The following is an 18,500-nucleotide window of genomic DNA, read 5'->3' as shown; positions in this document are numbered from 1 at the left end:
GAAGACGTTGTCGCCTCCAACCGCCGTGGCGGCAGCGATGCCCAGAACTGCCCCGCCGTGTTGCGGCCCTGTCATCCCTCCAGACCTGGAGCTCTGACCCGTGGTATCTGCCCGGCTCGATAGGGCAAGCTTATGCGTCGCCCGGCTGCTTTTCAGAGGCTTAGCCAGTGCGACCATCGGCGGAGTCGACTCCGGCACCTTCCTCTTCTTGCCCTTGGCTTGGGGCTGCTCCTGCGCTGAGGACGCTTGGGAGGTCTACTTGATTCTGTCCAACAGGGACATCTGCTTCACCATTTCTGCGAGAGAGAACGGAACGCAGTCAGAACTATGAAAAATTGAAGAACAGTTCAGGAAAATAAAATGCTGGCCTAAAAAGTCTACATACGTGCCGGAGTCGCACGACTGACCCCGAACGCTACCAGCTCGGCCTCCTCTTCGAATTCTGAGCAGTGTATTTGACCTCGCTTGAGCTCTTCTTTGATCAGAGCGAAGGTCATGTGGTCATAGTCCTCAAGGGCTGGTTTCTTACTAAGGAGAAGAGTGTCCGGCGTTCTCCATTGTAATGAGAACGACCAGTGGGAGCCCGGCTCGGTGTCCTTTACGTAGAAAAACCTGTTCTTCCATGTGTGAATGGAAGTAGGTATCCCAGTGATCATTCTCACTTCGGGCCTCTGGCTGATGTAGATCCAGCCGCCGTCCTTATGCCTCTTCAGGTGCGCACACATCCTGAAGACGGGCACGGTGGGGTTCCTACGGAGCCGGACTCCCAGAAGGTACAAGAAGCCGACCAGCGTTCTCCAAGAGTTTGGGACGACCTGTGTAACCGCCAGCCCGTAATAATTCAGTACGTCAACAAAAAAGGGGTGGAAGGGGAGCCTAAGTCCGGCCCGTAAGGCCTCTTCATATAGGCAGAGGTCTGCGCTATCGTTGCTAGCCCGGTCCCCTTCAACGCCCGCCCTCAAAATATACCGACCAGGAATACAGTATTTGTCCCTGACGGTCTGAAGTTTGCCCGGCCATAGATGGTTCACCTCGTACAGGGCCCCAATGTTATACTGTGGGTTGGCTTCCATCTGTGCCTCCGCTATCACCTCGACAGGCATGCGCGGCGAGCGAGGAACTGCCGTTTCAACGTCTTCTTCATCGTCGCTGGTTTCTACCCGGTCCGGTCCGTCCCCACGGACCGGGATTGTGTCTAAGTCCACAATCACTTCCTCACCGCTCTCCTCGTCTAGTACGATTACTATCTCTTCGTCCTCAACGCCGGCCTCCATAGGTGAGGCCGGCATCGCCCTCTCTGACGCCCCAGACCCCGTAGTGGTACTGGTCGAACCGGACTCCTTTGAGCTAGAGTCCGTCTCCGAACTAGTGCTAGACATTAAAAAGGGAAGAAAAGAAAAGCTAAAAGAGATTACCGAACTGAAGTGTTGGACGAAGATCTCCGGGCTCACTGATCCGAAGCGGGCAGAAAACTTGAATAGCCGAGCAGAAGAGGAGGAGAGTAAAAGATGAAAAGTAAATAATGAAGAGTAAACTTCAGTATATATAGAGAGGCTGGGAAGAGCGGGAAAAATCCCGCCCTTTTCCCGCCAGCCGGAGTGCGCCACGTCACCTGCCACATTAAATGCGCCATCCGCATTAAATACAAGGCACAGGTTCCAAAGCGCTAGAAGGCAAAAGACCTGCCTGGCTGGCCGTCCACAGCCTTGGCCGGACAGGATATGGCGCAATCGCTAGACGACAGAAGCGCTAGAAGACAAAAGACCTGTCCGGCTGGCCCTTCAATTATTTGGATGATCCAAAGCGTTCATTTGATGGGTCCTGACATAGATATGGTGTGCCCAAAAAATCAGCTCCATCGGATCATCCTAACCCTTCAATCTATGGACGAACCTTCAGCTGAGGGGGCAAACCTTAAACAAATTGAAACTACAGGGGTGTATTTGTCACGTTTTAAACTATAGGGGTGGAAGTGGATGTGTCAGAAACTAGAGGGGGTGTAAATGTAATTATCCCAAAGTTAAAAGTGAAAACCCACGCACCCACTGTTACTGCATGTGAGTGTAATTTCTGCTTCTATGAGTTGAGTTGATTCAAGTGTTTGATTCAGCACTGTTTGATTGTAATTACAACATTGTTTGATTACAGCATTGTTTGATTCAAGTGTGATGTGAGTGTAATTACATCATTGTTTGATTCAAGTGTAATGTGAGTGTAATTTCTGCTTCTATGAGTTGAGCTGCCTTGCCAAACAAGAATTTTCCTTAAAAATTTGCGTCAACGTGAAAAAACCCGACCCGACCCGAACCGACCCGAGATTTATCATGGGTAGGGCCGGGTTTGGGAATCGTGGGTTCTCCGAAAAAAAACCCGACCCGACCCGACCCGAGATATTTCTCGGGTAGGGTTGGGTTCTCCAAAACCCGACCCGCCCGACCCGAGTTGCAGCCCTATAGAGGAGGCCCTTGTAAAAAAAGAAAAAAAAAGAAAAAAAAAAAAAACCGGAGGCAAGGGCATCCTATTGGATCCATACGATAGATAGGGTGCGTTAATGAGGTGAGTGACGTTAGTGTGGCGAATGATACGATCCAATGGGGTGCCCTCGTCAGTCGTCACGAGTCGAAAACGATAAAGTTAAAAGATAGGAAAAAGGGACTCACGTGACCCGGGCTCGGTCATTCCCATCTCTGCTCTGACCTGCCTGACACCGACGCACACTTTTCTTTTCAGCAATCGCACGAGAAAACTTGCGTACATGACCTGACCCGACCCGGGACCATTGACTCGTTATCATCAAATCTCGAAGCTGATCAACGGTTCCAGTTATGTTAAATGATTTTCCATGTGGACCGTTGGATTTCTTCGTGATTCGACAATCTCTCTCTCTCTCTCTCGAGATCATCACCCAACTTGCGCCCTGAAAACTGAAAAGCCCGACATGGGAAGCTGCATGTCGGGTCTTGTTCTGGGGACGAGGGAGAACAAAAACAAACTCCCCTTTAACAGTTTAATGCCATTTTATGCCACGTGTCAATCCCGCTGACCTGCTTCCTCTAAGCTTTACACACGTGTGAGCTTTATTACGGTGGGGGTGTCTTTGGCGACACTCTCCATGTGGTTGTTAACTTGTTAATGAAGGATGGCCTTAGTGACTAAGACGCCACGTCACTGGTGTGTGCCACGTCAGCTTGACACCTAGGCCAAATGCGGGGGGGACCACCTGTTCTCGAGGAACTGCTTTGCTCGCTACTTTTTTATCATTTCCCGTGAAATTGTGCGCCTTTTTCGTTCACAGCCTTGACTTCTTAGTCCTAAGTCCTAAAGAGAGAGAGAGAGAGACTTAGAATACACCCACCAGTTCTACTAAAACTACGGAAATGCAGCTTTTTTTTTTTTTTTTTGGGCTATACTTACTCTTTATGACTAAGTTTTAATGAGATATAAAATGTAAGGTATTTAATAACTAAAAAGAGAGAATATTTGATAGATAAATTTACCTGTATAAGGTATTTAAGAAAATTACTTTTACAAGATTTTAAACAGCATTTCTATCCTCTCAACTTTTCCAATTACATATAGCATTGTTCTATGCACAGAAATTATTCATGCAAAAAATACATCTTGTTATAACTAAATTTTAATGGCGTAAAGATAGAGCCAACGCCTGAGTGTAAGGTATTCAATAGCCAAACATTAATTTGCATATATAAAGTATTTACTAGCTATGTAGTTAAATAACTTCAATTTGCATGTGTAAGATATTTAAGAGCTATAAATATATTTAAGAGGTATTTTTGATATATTGATATTTTATACGGTGTAAGCATGGAAACCTCTTAGATCGGAGGGCTAGGATCATCCTATGGAAATAATTATTTTGTGCACAACCTACTTACGGACAGTTTGGATCATACTATACTGTGGTATGTGCAGTACTTATTGAAAAATAAGAAACATTAAGGGCTTACACCTTATAAAATCTCTGATATAGTAAATAGTAATATTTCGGATGAGAACAGTGATAGATACAAGGGCGCCCTTGCATAAAAAGACACAAAAGGGCTCTTCATTGGATCCACATCATTTTTTCAGTTACACTTTAAAATCGGTTGGAAAAGTAAATCAATTACATTTGATGGCGTGGAACCAATCAAGAGTGGCTCTTTATGCAAGGGCGCCCTTGTATCTATAATTACTCTTTAGATGATACATGAGCATCTATTTTCCCAAAAAAAAAGCCCTTACTAAAAATACGAGTAAAAGCTAAGACTTTGGTTCGGCACAAGCCCGCGTTGTTGTGTGTCATGGATGGGCGTACGGTAAGAGCTAAGACAGTGATGGAGGGTCCAATTAATGGGATCCGTTGAGAGTGCGATGCAAATGGCAGGACGGAAATTAATCCAAGATACGTAGGCATTTTCCGTGGTATTTCCAGTATCTCCAAGCTTTTGCCCTGTTTAATATTGATTGATTGATTGATAGCAGTAAGCAGTAGAGGTGCCTAGCTAAGCTATCCACCCGACCGAATCCCGCTTTTGCACACCCTGCTCGTATCAATCAGCACCACCCTCACATGCTCTGTCTCTCTCTCAGAAGTCAGAAGTCAGAACCACTCCACCTTTGTATTGTATTCTCTTGATGATGCGAGCCACACCCCGTCTTCTCTTGTCTTTTGTTATGATCGCCCCTCCTCCTCCTGAACTGTAACTAAACACCACCTTGTTCCGCAACCTTTCATGAAGAAGAAGGTGTGGAGGAGGAGGAGAGCAGCAGCAGCAGCAGCAGCAGCATATTATTATTATTCCCTTTGTTTGTTGGAGAAATGGGAGAGAGGGGTTTGGGGGGGCCATCAATAGCGCCCTCAGTGTTGGGGGAGAGAGAGGAGGAGCGGTGGAGGCATTTCGATAACTCCGTCAACGCTGTCTCTTTTGGGTTCGTGGCCACCGCCATCTTGATCTCCATGTTCCTTGTTATGGCTATCTTTGAGAGGTTTCTACGTCACACCTCCCATCCACGCCCACAACATGCTCCGGATCATCTCCCCCACCCAGTCCTCTCACCAAAGCCTAGCAACAACGCCTCTCCCAAAGTAAATCTCCCACATTTCTTCTGATTTATTTATTTATTCATTTTTAATATTAACATCTGGGTATTTTACAAATGGGTAATGAGACTCAAACATGCCCCCCCATGATTTTCATTTATTATCCAACTTCAGAAAATAAGCAGGGAAACTAATACATGTCCATCATTTTTAGTTCCCCCCCCCCCCCCTTTTTTTTTAAACCATCCTCCCCTTTTCTTTTTTCTTTTTTAAATTTCTGTATGTCCTGCAGATTGGAAGAGATATCAGTTACCCTAGGAAACTAATAGATGTCCGCACAATTGCAATTTATTTTTGCAACCTCTGTCTCTGTCTGTGTTTTCTATCTTGTCATATTCTGCTGCAAATCCACATAGAAATTAATTATCATGAAAGTGACAAAAAATGTCAATGGTTTATCTACTTCTTACTTTTATCTAGCAAATTTTCAGGCTTCCACAATCATATGACTAGCTTACCTATTTTCTGATCGGAGTTGTAGTGCATTGTTACCTAACAATCCGTTCTATTCATTCGACATTTTCCATACACATCTTTGCTTGCCAACTAATTCAGTGCGAAAAATTGTCTAATAGCTTCCACCTCTCTCTCTCTCTCTCTCTCTCTCTCTCTCTCTCTCTCTCTCTCTCTCTCTCTCTCTCTCTCTCGGAATGATTCTAATAGCTTCCACTTTGGGGCTGTGGTCCATTGTCATGGTGTCCCTCTGGAATGAAAATTGTGTCTCCAGTGCATGTAGATGGTGGGGGTGACAATGACAGTGCATTGCCGCTTGAGTCATAGGTTAGGTTGTTGTATTATAGTTTCTGAGTATTGCACATATCAGTAGAGGAATTGGTCAATGGGATTGCTAATGCCCTATTTTCTCTTAACCAGGCCTGTCCATCTGATTTGGGCCCTTTTATGAATGGTCCATAACTCAGAAATCCCGGTTACTGAATGCTGGCCTGTAAACCGTTCATTACAAGAACAATTGAGGTAGCTATCCACCATCAACGGCAAAAGTCCCCCACTGATTGGATATTTAGGATTGTCTAATCAGCACGATAATTTTGGACCATGGCCCTACCTACAGTTGGGTCTATCCATCTACAATCCAGATTACCGTACAAGTGCGGAGCAGATTATATGATGAACCACGCTGTATAGAAACCACCCTCTTTTACAAATTGTTAATGGAACTAGTTAACCCAGTCACAATGGGAATGCCCTTGCTCCTGATAATCTTAATTTCTTCTTGCTTGGCATAGGAAAAGTCTACGAGCTACTTTTGAATTTTTCATTTTCTCTCGAGACTTGTGATACCAACTATTAAGTCTTAAGAATTTTTGTTTTTGAACTTCTGTTGACTTTATTATCATTTTATGTGTGTTGCAACAATATGATAGTCATCTAAAGTCTAAACTTTCACCACCTTTTGTCTTTGTAGTCATTTTCCAAAGAGAAAAAGACAAATGTGCATTGTCAGCTATTTGAATTTCTGTAATTTGTTTAAATGCAAAACAGAACACCTAAAAACAGCATATCGTTGTGTAATCAAGCTATGGAAAAGCTAGAAATTATGTTAAATTTTTTTTTTTTTCCGAGCTTTTCCAAAAATTATTGGAATCCAAACAGGGCCTTAGGGTTTGTTTTCTCCCTACTTTTTGCTCTCTTCCTTTCTATTTCTCCTTCCCTTCTCGATTGATCTCTTCCGAGTGATGAAATTCATTAAGAGATAAATCTTAAACTCGCCTTGAGGTCCTGGTGAAATGTGAGATCTGTTGAGCTGGAATCAGTTGTTGGATGTAAAAGAAAGTATTGTTGGATTGTTCGAATAAGTCTATTTGCAAATAATCTGAGAAGCCAAACCTTTCTGTCCAGGTGAACAATCTGTAGCACTTTTAGGGTAACTTCTTTCCTGTTATGTCAGTTCAAAGGTGTTCAACAAGTAGAACTTTCCAATTAATAAATGACTGATTAAAGCCAATATCAATGTTGCTTCAGGATGGAATGACCACAAGAGCTAGTAACAATAATGATCAAGATTAGAGAACCTAAATTCAAAACCCCAAAACTGACTTGATGATATGATCTAATATGTATTGAAAATGAATATATGAATGTTTGTGTTTGCGCAAGTTGTAACTTGTAACAATAGTGATGCGTAAACTTGAGCATTCCAACTGAAGATGATCGACTCAAGTGTACAATGTTTAGGTTACTTACCTGTGTGAAAAAGGGTGGTAGCAGCAAGGATTTAAATTTTGACCGAAATCCGAAATTTCAGAAATTTGAGAGAATTTTTTTATAAAAGATTAATTTATTATTCCTTTACAGAATTTCAGCCGAAATTTCGGGATTTCTGCTGAAATTTCGGTTTCAGTGAGGACCGAAATTACCCCTGAAACCGAAATTTAAACCTTGAGTAACGGTAACAACTAATGATAATACCAGGTAGTAGTATATTAGTAATATTAGAAACTAAGTGCTGTAACAGTAATTAAGAGTAGACTACATAGTTGTTGTTATACTTAATAGTGATTGGTAGTAGTGATTTTGTAGCAATTAGTAGTATAAGTAGACACTGAAAGATGTAGAAGGTGTCTTAGTGGTAGTAACTATGTAATATTAACTATAAGTAGGTGCAGACAGAGACGCTGTAGTGGATGCTGTTCTTGTGGTTCTGATATTAATAAGTAATGGTAGCAATTGTGTAGTTAGTAGCTGTAGTACCTGGACAAATACTAGCAAGTAGTGCTGTAGGAAACCGCAATAATGTTTGGAGTAGTAATTAATAGTACCAGTATTCCAGTATTAGTTAGTGCTGAGTAACAGCGTTTGAAAACTTACTCAGACAAGAATCCTCCCTAGGTAAAATGGAGTATACCCCAGAAATTCATTGACTGACGTGATCAAATTTTCATAAACATGGGCTAGCCAAAAGAGGCCAAAGCCCTTCTTTGGGGGTTAAAGTGGTTCAGGGTGAACTTATCATATCCATTGATAGTGGAGGGAGAGTCTTCAAATGTCATAGCGTGGGCCAATTAGTCAGCACCCTGCCCGTGGAAATTGGCGAATATTATTTTGGAGATCCGAGACTGCTGCAGGGTCATCCGTCCAACATGTTCACACATTCTCAGATCAACAAACGAGAAAGTGGACAAGCTCTCTAAGGAGGGAGTGGAAAAGTAGGAGATGGGAGTCATAACTCATAGCCACGATCTTTGGGTTGTGGTTAATTTTTTGTAAAGAGCACTGGAATAGGTTATACACTGACTATAATGAGGTCGGATGACACCTTGTTGCCCGCTTCTAAAGAAATCACATGTACTTACCTTTTATATACAGTCATTGGAATAAAGAAAGCCTAAAGAAAATCTCGTATCCAAAATTTATTATGGTATCAGAGCATTTTAGGGTTTCTTGAGCAATTTTCGGTCTCTCTATGGTCATTTCTATCCAGTAGTTTCCCCTGATCATTTTCTATCTAGTAGTTCCCCTTGGTCATTTCTATCCAGTAGTTCCCCTTGGTGTTTCTGTCCTGTAGTCCTCCTTGATCGCTATCAAGTGCATTTGATCCCCACTTCAATCTAGATGGCTATTGAACCAGTTTCTTCAGATGCAACAGTCACCACGGGTAACGTCAACTCCGGTGGATCTTCCATCACCATTGAACCTTCCTCTCCGTATTACTTGCATCACTCAGATAATCCAGGTACAATTTTAGTTTCCACTCCCCTTGATGGTGATGATTATCCCACTTGGCGTCGAGCCATGATGGTGGCTTTGTACGCTAAGAACAAAATGGGCTTTGTTGATGGAACTTACCCAAGCCCACATCTCCCCCTTATGATGTTCAAGTTTGGGAGAGATGTAATCTCATGGTTTTATCCTGGATTCTTAATGTTCTCACCAGAACATTAGCCAATAGCGTCATTTATGCCGATACGACACAATCTATGTGGGATGAACTTGAAGAACGTTTTTCCCATAGCAATGCTCCTCGTTATCTTTCATCTCAAACGAGCCATTGCTACCATTCAACAGGGAAATCAGTCCCTTGCTATCTAGAATACCAACCTGAAAGTTTTGTGGGAAGAGATGTCATCCTACACATCTATCCCTGAGTGTAGTTGTGGTGCTCAAAGAGCATTGAACACAGCCAATCAACAAGAACGTGTCTTTCAGTTCCTGATGGGTTTATCGGATAGTTTTGCTGGAGTTCGCTCTCATATACTGACAATGGATCCTCTTCCCGATGTCAACCGTACTTACCACTTCCTTCTTCAAGAAGAACAACGTCAACTCCATGTTATCCCTCCCATTCCTGATGTCGCGGCAATGAATGCAAACCGTATCGGTACTCAAACCAACATGGGAAATCAATCTACTGCCAGTAACCGTCCTAGGAACTTTAATTCAGGAGGAAACATATGCACCCAACTTGAGGGACGTGGCCACGGCAGACCATTTTGTGACCATTGCAATGTTCACGGTCACACCCGAGATACATGTTGGCCCTTACATGGGTATCCACGGGGTTATCAACCCCGAAATCGTCGAGGAACAGGATGCGGATCAGGTTCTGGTCAATCCTTTGGATCGAATCAACCATTCAGATTTCTGACATGCCATCTGCAAGTGCAGCCTCCTTGCCTCCTCTCACTATGGAGCAGTACCAACAATTCTTATCTCTGCATGGTGCTAATCACTCCATCTCCACTGCCAATCTAGCAGGTACTGTTACTTGTCACTCAGTATCTTCTTTAAATTATGATTCATGGATAATTGATAGTGGTGCCTCCCATCATATGACACCCTTTTTCTCTTCATTGCAAAACCCTGTTCCTACTCCTCACTCTAGACCAATTCGTCTTCCTAATGGTAATACCATTCCAATAACCAACCAAGGCACCACTAATCTCAGTCCTCATATCTCTTTATCTGATGTACTACATGTCCCATCCTTCAATTACAATTTATTATCTCTAAGCAAACTAACCAATTCCTTGAATTGTGCTATCACTTTCTTTCCCTCCTCCTGTGTTTTTCAGGACCTGTCAATGAAGAGGATGATTGGAGTGGGTGACTTTCTTTCCCTCCTTACAATTTGCGACAATTTACTACATGTCCCATCCTTTAATTCCAGTCTTCTTCAAATAATCCCATGGCATTTCCAGCAGCTCGTGACTCTCATTCCCATCTATGACAGCTACTCCTGGGTCATCCATCTAGTCATTGCATGCATCTATTATTTCTGCATTTTCTAAAGATTCTCATGTTTTAGATCTCCACTGTGATGCATGCCATTTAGCAAAACAGACTCGTCTTCCATTTCAGTTGAGTAATTAAAGCCTTTATTCTTATTCATTGTGATATTTGGGGGGGTTATGCCACTCCCTCCAATAGTGTTGCACATTATTTTCTTACTATTGTAGATGATTGTCGCTGTTTATGGGTTTATTTGATGCGCCACAAGTATGAAACTTTTCATCTATTGGTTTCATTTTGTGCTATGATTAAAACTCAATTCAATTGTCAAGTACAACAAATTCATACTGATAATGGAACTGAGTTTCTCTCAAACCATATGCAATCTTTTTTTTCAAATAATGGCATAATTCATCAACGGACATGTGTCGGCACTCTTCAACAAAATAGGGTTGCCGAAAGAAAACATAGACACATATTGGAAGTGGCCCGTGCCCTACGCTTCCATCCCCACTTACCCATTTGCTTTTGGGGTGAATGTATTTTAACTGTCGCTTACCTTATAAATCGTATTCCCACCCCTGTTCTTGATGGAAAATCTCCCCATGAAGTCTTATTTAGCAAAAAGCCCAGTTATGACTATCTTAGGGTTTTCGGATGTCTCGTGGGAAGGAGAATGACTGATTTTTGCATGAGAGATGGGCGTTCACACATGCTACATATGCCACATGTGCCACATGACACATGACGTCCACTCTATGTTGACGTTTTTCTTTTAGTTGTTTTTTTTTATTATTTACTTTCTATTTTCGTCATTTTATTTGTAGCCTACTTTTTAGGCATCAAATCTCATCTGTTTGGCGTGCTTTGGTATTATTAAAAGGGTTTTTCAATTACCTATCTAAAGGGCCTAAGATCACATGATTTGGATGTGTTTTGAGCAAGTTATGAGTGTTTTTAGGAAGTGGTATATGTCTATTACGGGATTACTGTTTTAGGTAAGTTTTTGTCTTTATTTAGCTTTGCTTTAGATTAGATGAATGGTTGAGATTAGTTTATAACTTTAGGTTATCTTCTAGGGTTTCTTTTCTTATAAATACATCTTATGAAAGCAATGTAAAAGGCTTTGGAATATTGAATAGAATTGAGAATTTGTTGTGAGAGCTAATGTGGCTTGGACTTATTCTTCTCTTCTCTTGGTGGCTTGGAGCCATTCTTCTCTCATCTATTATCTTCTATTTCTTCAATCAAATCAACACAAACAAGGTTAGTAAATCAGATTTTCTATTTTCTTTGTTCTTGAATCCTAAAACTAGAAAACCCAAAATCCATAGATCTCCCTTGTTCTCCAAGATCCTGTCATGAGATTTTGAGGGATTGTTTTTTTTATTAAACCTCTGCCTAAACACCTAAGAACCCTAACTTTAAACCCATTTTTAGCCTTTTTGCAATTTTCACCCATTTTCAAGCCCGTAAACCCTTTTTAAAAGATCCATAGCCTAAACCAACCATCAAATCATAACCTAAACCCTAAAATTACCTTTATTTTACCTTCTAAACCTTAACCTAAGATTTGGAAAGCATTATTAAATTAAAATCCCAGATCTGCCAAATTATCAAAATACCCCTACAACCCCAAAACTGGACCGTTTTGAGCCTTTTACTACTGCTGGACATTTTTTTTGTTTTTCTTCATTGGATATTATTATTCTCATGCTTGTGTGACATCTATTTCATTGGTACTTGCATTAGCTTTTAGTTCTTTTAATTGGATGCATGCGTATGCCTAGTTTCGGACTAATCTTTCTATTATCAATTCATCTAATGAATCATTATCGCTTTGATTGATTTGTATAAGGTTTAGTTTATGCTTAATTACAATCTTTACAATTATTTATGCTATTTAAGTCTCATTATTGCTGCTGCCCATAGACATAGTGGTCAACCCGTGACTCGACTCGTGACTCGATTTCTTAATTTTATGACTCATGAATCGACTCGACTTGTGACTCGTAAGAGTTTTTGAAAAGAGTAGAAATGTAGTTGAAAAAATTATCATTATATCTCAAAAGATGAAACATGTAAAAAAAAATATAACCCAATTGCACATAGATAAAGCACTAAGCCAAAAATATCCATCAATCCATCCATAATATATACTAAGCACGTAACTTTCCAAATGTCAGTCATCTCTTCCAGAAAAAAATTTCCTGGAAAGCATTTTCCCCTACATGTTTTGATCTTTTGATGGGGTGGCGTGGAGCCCATATTCTATACGCAAGAATAGCATGGGTAGGGTCCACTATTTTACGCTTAATCCGATGAGCCCATCAACTTTATCCAAACCCATGCACACACTGTAGGACAAACTTTTTTTTTGAATGGTTTGGACTAATTATTTTACACCTCAGGCTATGATGGGGTGGGGTCCAATATTTAATGACAATGCCTAGGATTGGTGGGGCCCATTGGCTCTACCCAAACCAATGCAGAAAGTGGGGCCCACCATTTTACCCCTAATGTTATTGACAAGGTGGTGCCCACCGTCCCTACCCAAACCTATGCATTTGACTGGAGCCTGCCATTTTACATCTTACATTTTGATGGTGTGGGGCCCACCATTTTACTAGTAAATAACTATATGCTTGTAACTTACAAAAATAATTAAGTTTTAAGTTCCTACTTCCAAGTTTTCAACTATCAAAGCAAGAAAGCCCAGGCCCAACGACTCGTAAGAGTCATAGTTTTTTTACTCGACTTGGAGCGACTCGTAAGAGTCACCAGCATGGGCGACTTGTCTCGAAAGCCCAGCGACTCGACTCGACTCGAGAGTTGACTCGTACGACTCGTAAGAGTTTGACAACTATGCCCATAGATTAATTAGGCGTTAATTCGGCCCTAGGCAAGTTGTTAAGTGTTCTTTTAGTTTTCCGCGTAAGCCCTAAATTGTCCTAAAGTCTTAATCCCACTAGGAGTGTAGGATTTTCCCTAAATTAGGTATTGTCCTGCATTAGTACCCCTATGCTCAAAAGGGTTATCGTGTCTTCGATCTTGACACCAAATCTATTTTTTTAACTCGGGATGTCTCTTTTCATGAGGATCATTTCCCTTTCTCCATCCCACATCATTCTAATAATGATCACCATGCTGTCATTCCCTTAACAATTCCACATATGACACCTTCATCGACAGCATCTCCCACACCATCCCCACCACCACCACCACCACCACTACCACCATCACCAACACTACCATCATCACCTCTACATCGCCGTTCCTCTCGTTCCCAGTGTCCTCCTTACCTTCAAGACTATTTCTGCTCCTCCATCACATCATCATCATCTCCTTGCTCCATGAAGTTTACTTCGCAGGTACTATCTCATTTCAAACCATGTCTCTTATTCTAAACTTTCCTCACCACATTTTGCTTTCCTCGCGGCCATCTCCTCCGAAGATGAGCCTGCTATCTTCTCTCAAGCAGTGAAGCACCCATAATGGTGTACCGCCATGGAAGTAGATATCCAAGCATTGGAAGATAATCGCACTTGGTCTTTACAACCACTACCACAAGGCAAAAAGCCTATACGGTGTAAGTGGGTATATAAGATCAAATACAAGGCCGATGGCACTATTGAATGATATAAGGCTCGATTAGTTGCCAAAGGATATACCCAACAAGAAGGCCTTGATTACACAGACACCTTTGCCCCTGTAGCAAAACTTGTCACTGTTCGTTGTCTCTGGGTTGTGGCTGTTGTTCGAGGTTGGCATCTGTAACAACTCGACGTACACAATGCCTTCCTACATGACGATCTTCAAGAAGAGGTCTACACGCAACTACCACCCGGATTTGGTGCTAAGGGGGAGACTCATGTGTGTAGATTACATAAATCTTTATTTGGGTTAAAGCAAGTCCTCTAGGAATTGATTTGCCACACTTTCTCAGGCTCTCAAGGATGCTGGCTATTGTCAGTCCCTTGCTGACTACTCACTTTTAACCAAGTCTACTAGCTCCAGTTATACTGTTGTTCTTATCTACGTGGATGATATCATTATCACGGGAAATGATCGGCAAGCGATCCAAGGACTTTTTTCCTTCCTTCAATTTTGTTTTCATATCAAGGACTTGGGGACACTGAAATACTTTCCTGGAATTGAAGTCGCACGCAACAAAGATGGCATTTTCATTAATCAGCGCAAATATGCTCTCAATATCCTCTGGGAAACTGGCCTACTTGGCGCCAAACTAGTTGCTGTCCCAATGGAGCAAAATCTTCAACTAGGCCCCTTGATTTATTAGCCGATCCATCGTGTTTTCATCAGCTTATTGGCCGCCTACATTATCTCTCCATTACCTGTCCAGACATCCACTTTTCTATTAATACTCTTCTTCTCGGAGTTCACTACAACTATCTGCCTTCTCAGATTCTGATTATACTACTTTTTGTATTACTTGTCGATCCATCACCGGCTATGTTACCTTCCTTGGGGATAGCCCGCTATCTTGGAAGTCCAAGAAGCAGACCACCGTATCCAAATCCTCTGCTGAAGTAAAATACCGTTCTATTGCTTCTACTACTTGGGAGCTCGTCTGGCTCAAAGCTCTTTTACATGATCTTGGCGTGCCTCAATCGCGGCCGATGCGCTTGTATTGCGACAATCAAGCAGCTCTCCATATTGCTGCCAATCCGATATTTCATGAGCGTACAAAGCACATCAAAATCAATTGTCACATCGTTCGTGAACATCTTCAATCTGGGGTCATCCATACTGCTTATGTTCCTTCTTGCTTTCAATTGGCAGATATCTTCACAAAAGCACTAGGCCGTGATCTATTTCATAGACTACTTTCCAAGTTGGGCATTCGTGACCTTCATGCTCCAACTTGTGGGGGAGTATTACCGTCTTCAATTTCCTATTCCACGCTGACACTCTTTGCAAGAGTCCAGCATTGAGAAATTACTTAAAAGATAAGCACAAAGTTATCCTTATGCATCATATTTATCTTTTTTGTTACGTCTGGAGATAAAATATCTTGGGATAATGTAACATTGAGTGTTGAGATAAGATCTCTTGAGATCCATGTAAATCTATATATACAGTCATTGGAATAAAGAAAGATACACGATTCAACTCCTAAAGAAACTCTCCTATCCAAAATTTATTACCTTTGGATCTTGATAAAGATACTGTTTATCAAAAAAAAATAACAACAGTGCTTAATAGTATGTCATATTGGTATTAACTAGTAAATAATAGTATCTATGCCAGTGAGTAGTAGTGCTAGTTGAGACAATAGTTTGCATAGGAGCTGGAGTTGTTGTTACCGTCAATTATTTGTCTTCAAATGATAGTAGTGGTGGCAAATGAAGTATTAATCTGTAGAGATGGTTATTATTGGTAGGCTGAAACATCTCTAGTAATTTTACAATTTGCACATAGTGAAAATTCACATGTTTTCTCTTCATTTTTTCTAGATATATTCATGTGATTGTTTGGATAATACTATCTAACTTTGTTATTTCCTTCCCAAGATTTAGACTTTGTGCTGTCTGTGATTTTTTTTTAGTTCTGTAGGGCTCCTACTATTTCCAGTTATTTGCTTGAACTGTTTGATGAGAGTGAAAGCATGGCCACCTCTAATGGACTTGTAACTGACTGAGCTGTATTGCTGACATCTTTATGGATTAATTCCTATGATAGTTATAGTTTTGTTATTATGGTATTGCGTTTTTTGGGTGCAGATGTCCATCTACGCCAAAGGGGTGTCGGTGTTAATGCCTGGTCAAGACATCCCCACTTTCATTGCACACCCAGCCCCTCCCCCTGCCCCTGCCCCTGCACCATGCCCCCCTGAGCGGATCTCGTGGCCTCTTCATCACAACTCATTCACCCACACCACCTCAAACACGCACCACCTGCCTATTTAAGTTCAGAAATTCTGCCTCAGAATCCATCCGACAGAACCCTAATCAGTCCATATACTGTCAAACTCGAGTTGGAGGCCATATCGATTCACACAGCGGTACTATGAGAGAATTCACCAACCAAACCTCTGTTGTGTATATTCTGTCATATTCCTACCTTGTTGTTGTTGTTGTTGTTGTCAGCATGTTCCCCCTCTTCTCTAGCAATGTTGGCTTGGTAGCTGATCCAACCTGATTGATTAGGCCAGATAAACTTTCTCGGATTATTCTGGTGCCACTCCATGTCTACAAAATATTCGCCTATTTCATCCAATAGTTTAGAATTAAATGAGTATCTGTGTAAAGCTTAACAGAATGTTATCAAAATTTGGAATGATAAGATAATTTTACTGTCCAGAAATCAGTTTAATTAGTGGGAAAGTAGTTCAGGAGGCATGGTTTCCACACACTAGCATGCATTGGCCAATTTTGCTGACAAAAGAGACAGGTAGATGGGTTTTTAAAGTGGATATTGGCAAGCTTTTGGTTGAATTGGGACTGGATTTCTGCACCAGGAATAAAAGGGAAGGAAAAACACTTAATTTTATACGCTGCACTAACATATCCCAGAGACAATGAACCAAACTTTAATATGCACCTTCCTTCATCTTTCAAGTGTTCTGCTGGCGGCAATCATACTTAATGGCAAACAATAGAAAATTCACACTCAGGGCTCACATGTGCCATGTGATGATCTCTTAATTCTCTTAATACGGAAGCCGGTTGTGGAGACCTAGGAATATCCACACCATTGGGGGCATGAAGCAGTTAGGTTGTGATTAGATATTCAAACTTTGTCCTTAATGTGATGCATCATTTTGTACAAGCCACGGTAGGGAGATCCAAATCTATGAAAGATGTTTCGTATGAAAACCGAATAAACGTGCATCAAAACCACCTGGGAGTTATTGGGAATTTCATGTAGGAATTCTATGTATATAGGGTTTGTGAACCCAAAAAGGCAAAACATAACGGTGTTTTAGACGAGATTTGCATAACTTAATCTCAATTATTGAGGTGGAGACCCTAATTGGACTGGTGTAAAATAAGTTTGCACATCAATTTGCAGGATATAATTAATTTAGAATCTTGGATTTCCTCAAAATCCTGGATGAGAGACGAGATCTGTCATTTTCTAATTTCTCGCACTTATTTTTGTCGAGTGAGAGAGTAGAGATATCGTCCAGTATTTCCAGGTTTTAGAAATCTCAGAATGGTGGAGAGATTTCTAAAACCTAGATTTCTTACTTAAAATCCAGGATAATGGATTGTAAAAACTAAAGCCTGCATTCTAAAATCTACGGATCCAAACAGCCCCGTAATGTTTGTATGATGTTGATTATACCGAATGGTGATGGCCAATAGGGTGTGATATACCGATTATACCGCCTGTAGGATGATTCGCACCCCTTTTACCCGTGAAAAAGTGTTCAGTCTGCCACAATTCACGTTAAAAAGGGGGGTGTGAATCATCCTTGTGGGGTGCGAATTTATCATTTCTCAAAAAGCACCATTCTAATAAAGGAGAATAATTAAGATATCATGCAAGTCCAAGTCAGCAGATAACATAGATAATGAAAACAGATTACATCTAGGGGGGCTCAAAAGCCAACAAAGAGGGAACAAGCTCCCATTTACAGCTCAAACACCCAAAATAGGCAAAGTAGACGAGGTAAAAAAGAAAAAGAAAAAGAGAGAGATATTTGCGATGATAAGACATCACAGGGCGATTCACAGGTCTAATGCCAAAAAGAGATCTTATAGGTGAGATTTAGCATTTCCTAATTATCCGATTCACCATACATGTGGCAATGGGTCCACGTAACTTCTAGTGACCAACAATATTCACGGCTGTCGGGTCTATGTATATAGTCTTCTTCGTTGGGAAGATGATATTTTGATTTTTGGACCGGATAATGTAGGCTTGTCAATGACCCAATGGACCCCTACAGTTTGATGGGTCCTTTAAATCCCTCTCTAAATGGAGATTTTATATGGTGCCCGACCGTCGAACAACAAGGGCGGAGAGAGAGAACCCCTCCACCCTTGATTTCTGATCCAGCAAAAGCCTCCTTTTTTTGACATTTTGTTGGATCGGAAATCAAGGGCGGGAGCTCTATATATATATATATATATATATATATATATATATATATATATATATATATATCTCTCTCTCTCTCTCTCTCTGGCCTTGATGTTTGACGGTCTAGCATCATATAATTTCTCCTCTAAATGAG

General features: G+C 41.2%; 1 protein-coding gene across 1 annotated transcript; it reads left to right on the top strand.

Annotated features, from left to right (window-relative positions):
- The first annotated feature begins 4,455 nt into the window (after positions 1 to 4,455).
- LOC143893034 (uncharacterized) lies at positions 4,456 to 16,621 on the top strand. Its single transcript, XM_077397980.1, has 2 exons — positions 4,456 to 5,089; positions 16,039 to 16,621. The coding sequence occupies exons 1-2, from the start codon at positions 4,823 to 4,825 to the stop codon at positions 16,222 to 16,224; spliced, it is 453 nt and encodes a 150-aa protein (XP_077254095.1). The 5' UTR covers positions 4,456 to 4,822; the 3' UTR covers positions 16,225 to 16,621.
- Positions 16,622 to 18,500: the final 1,879 nt, after the last annotated feature.

This window comes from Tasmannia lanceolata, unplaced genomic scaffold (genome assembly GCF_043159265.1).
Source record: "Tasmannia lanceolata isolate RefF3 unplaced genomic scaffold, GAP_Taslan_0.1 ptg000015l, whole genome shotgun sequence".
Lineage (NCBI taxonomy): Eukaryota > Viridiplantae > Streptophyta > Magnoliopsida > Canellales > Winteraceae > Tasmannia > Tasmannia lanceolata.
The sequence above is the reverse complement of the archived record's forward strand: the minus strand, read 5'-3'. Positions and strand labels throughout refer to the sequence as shown.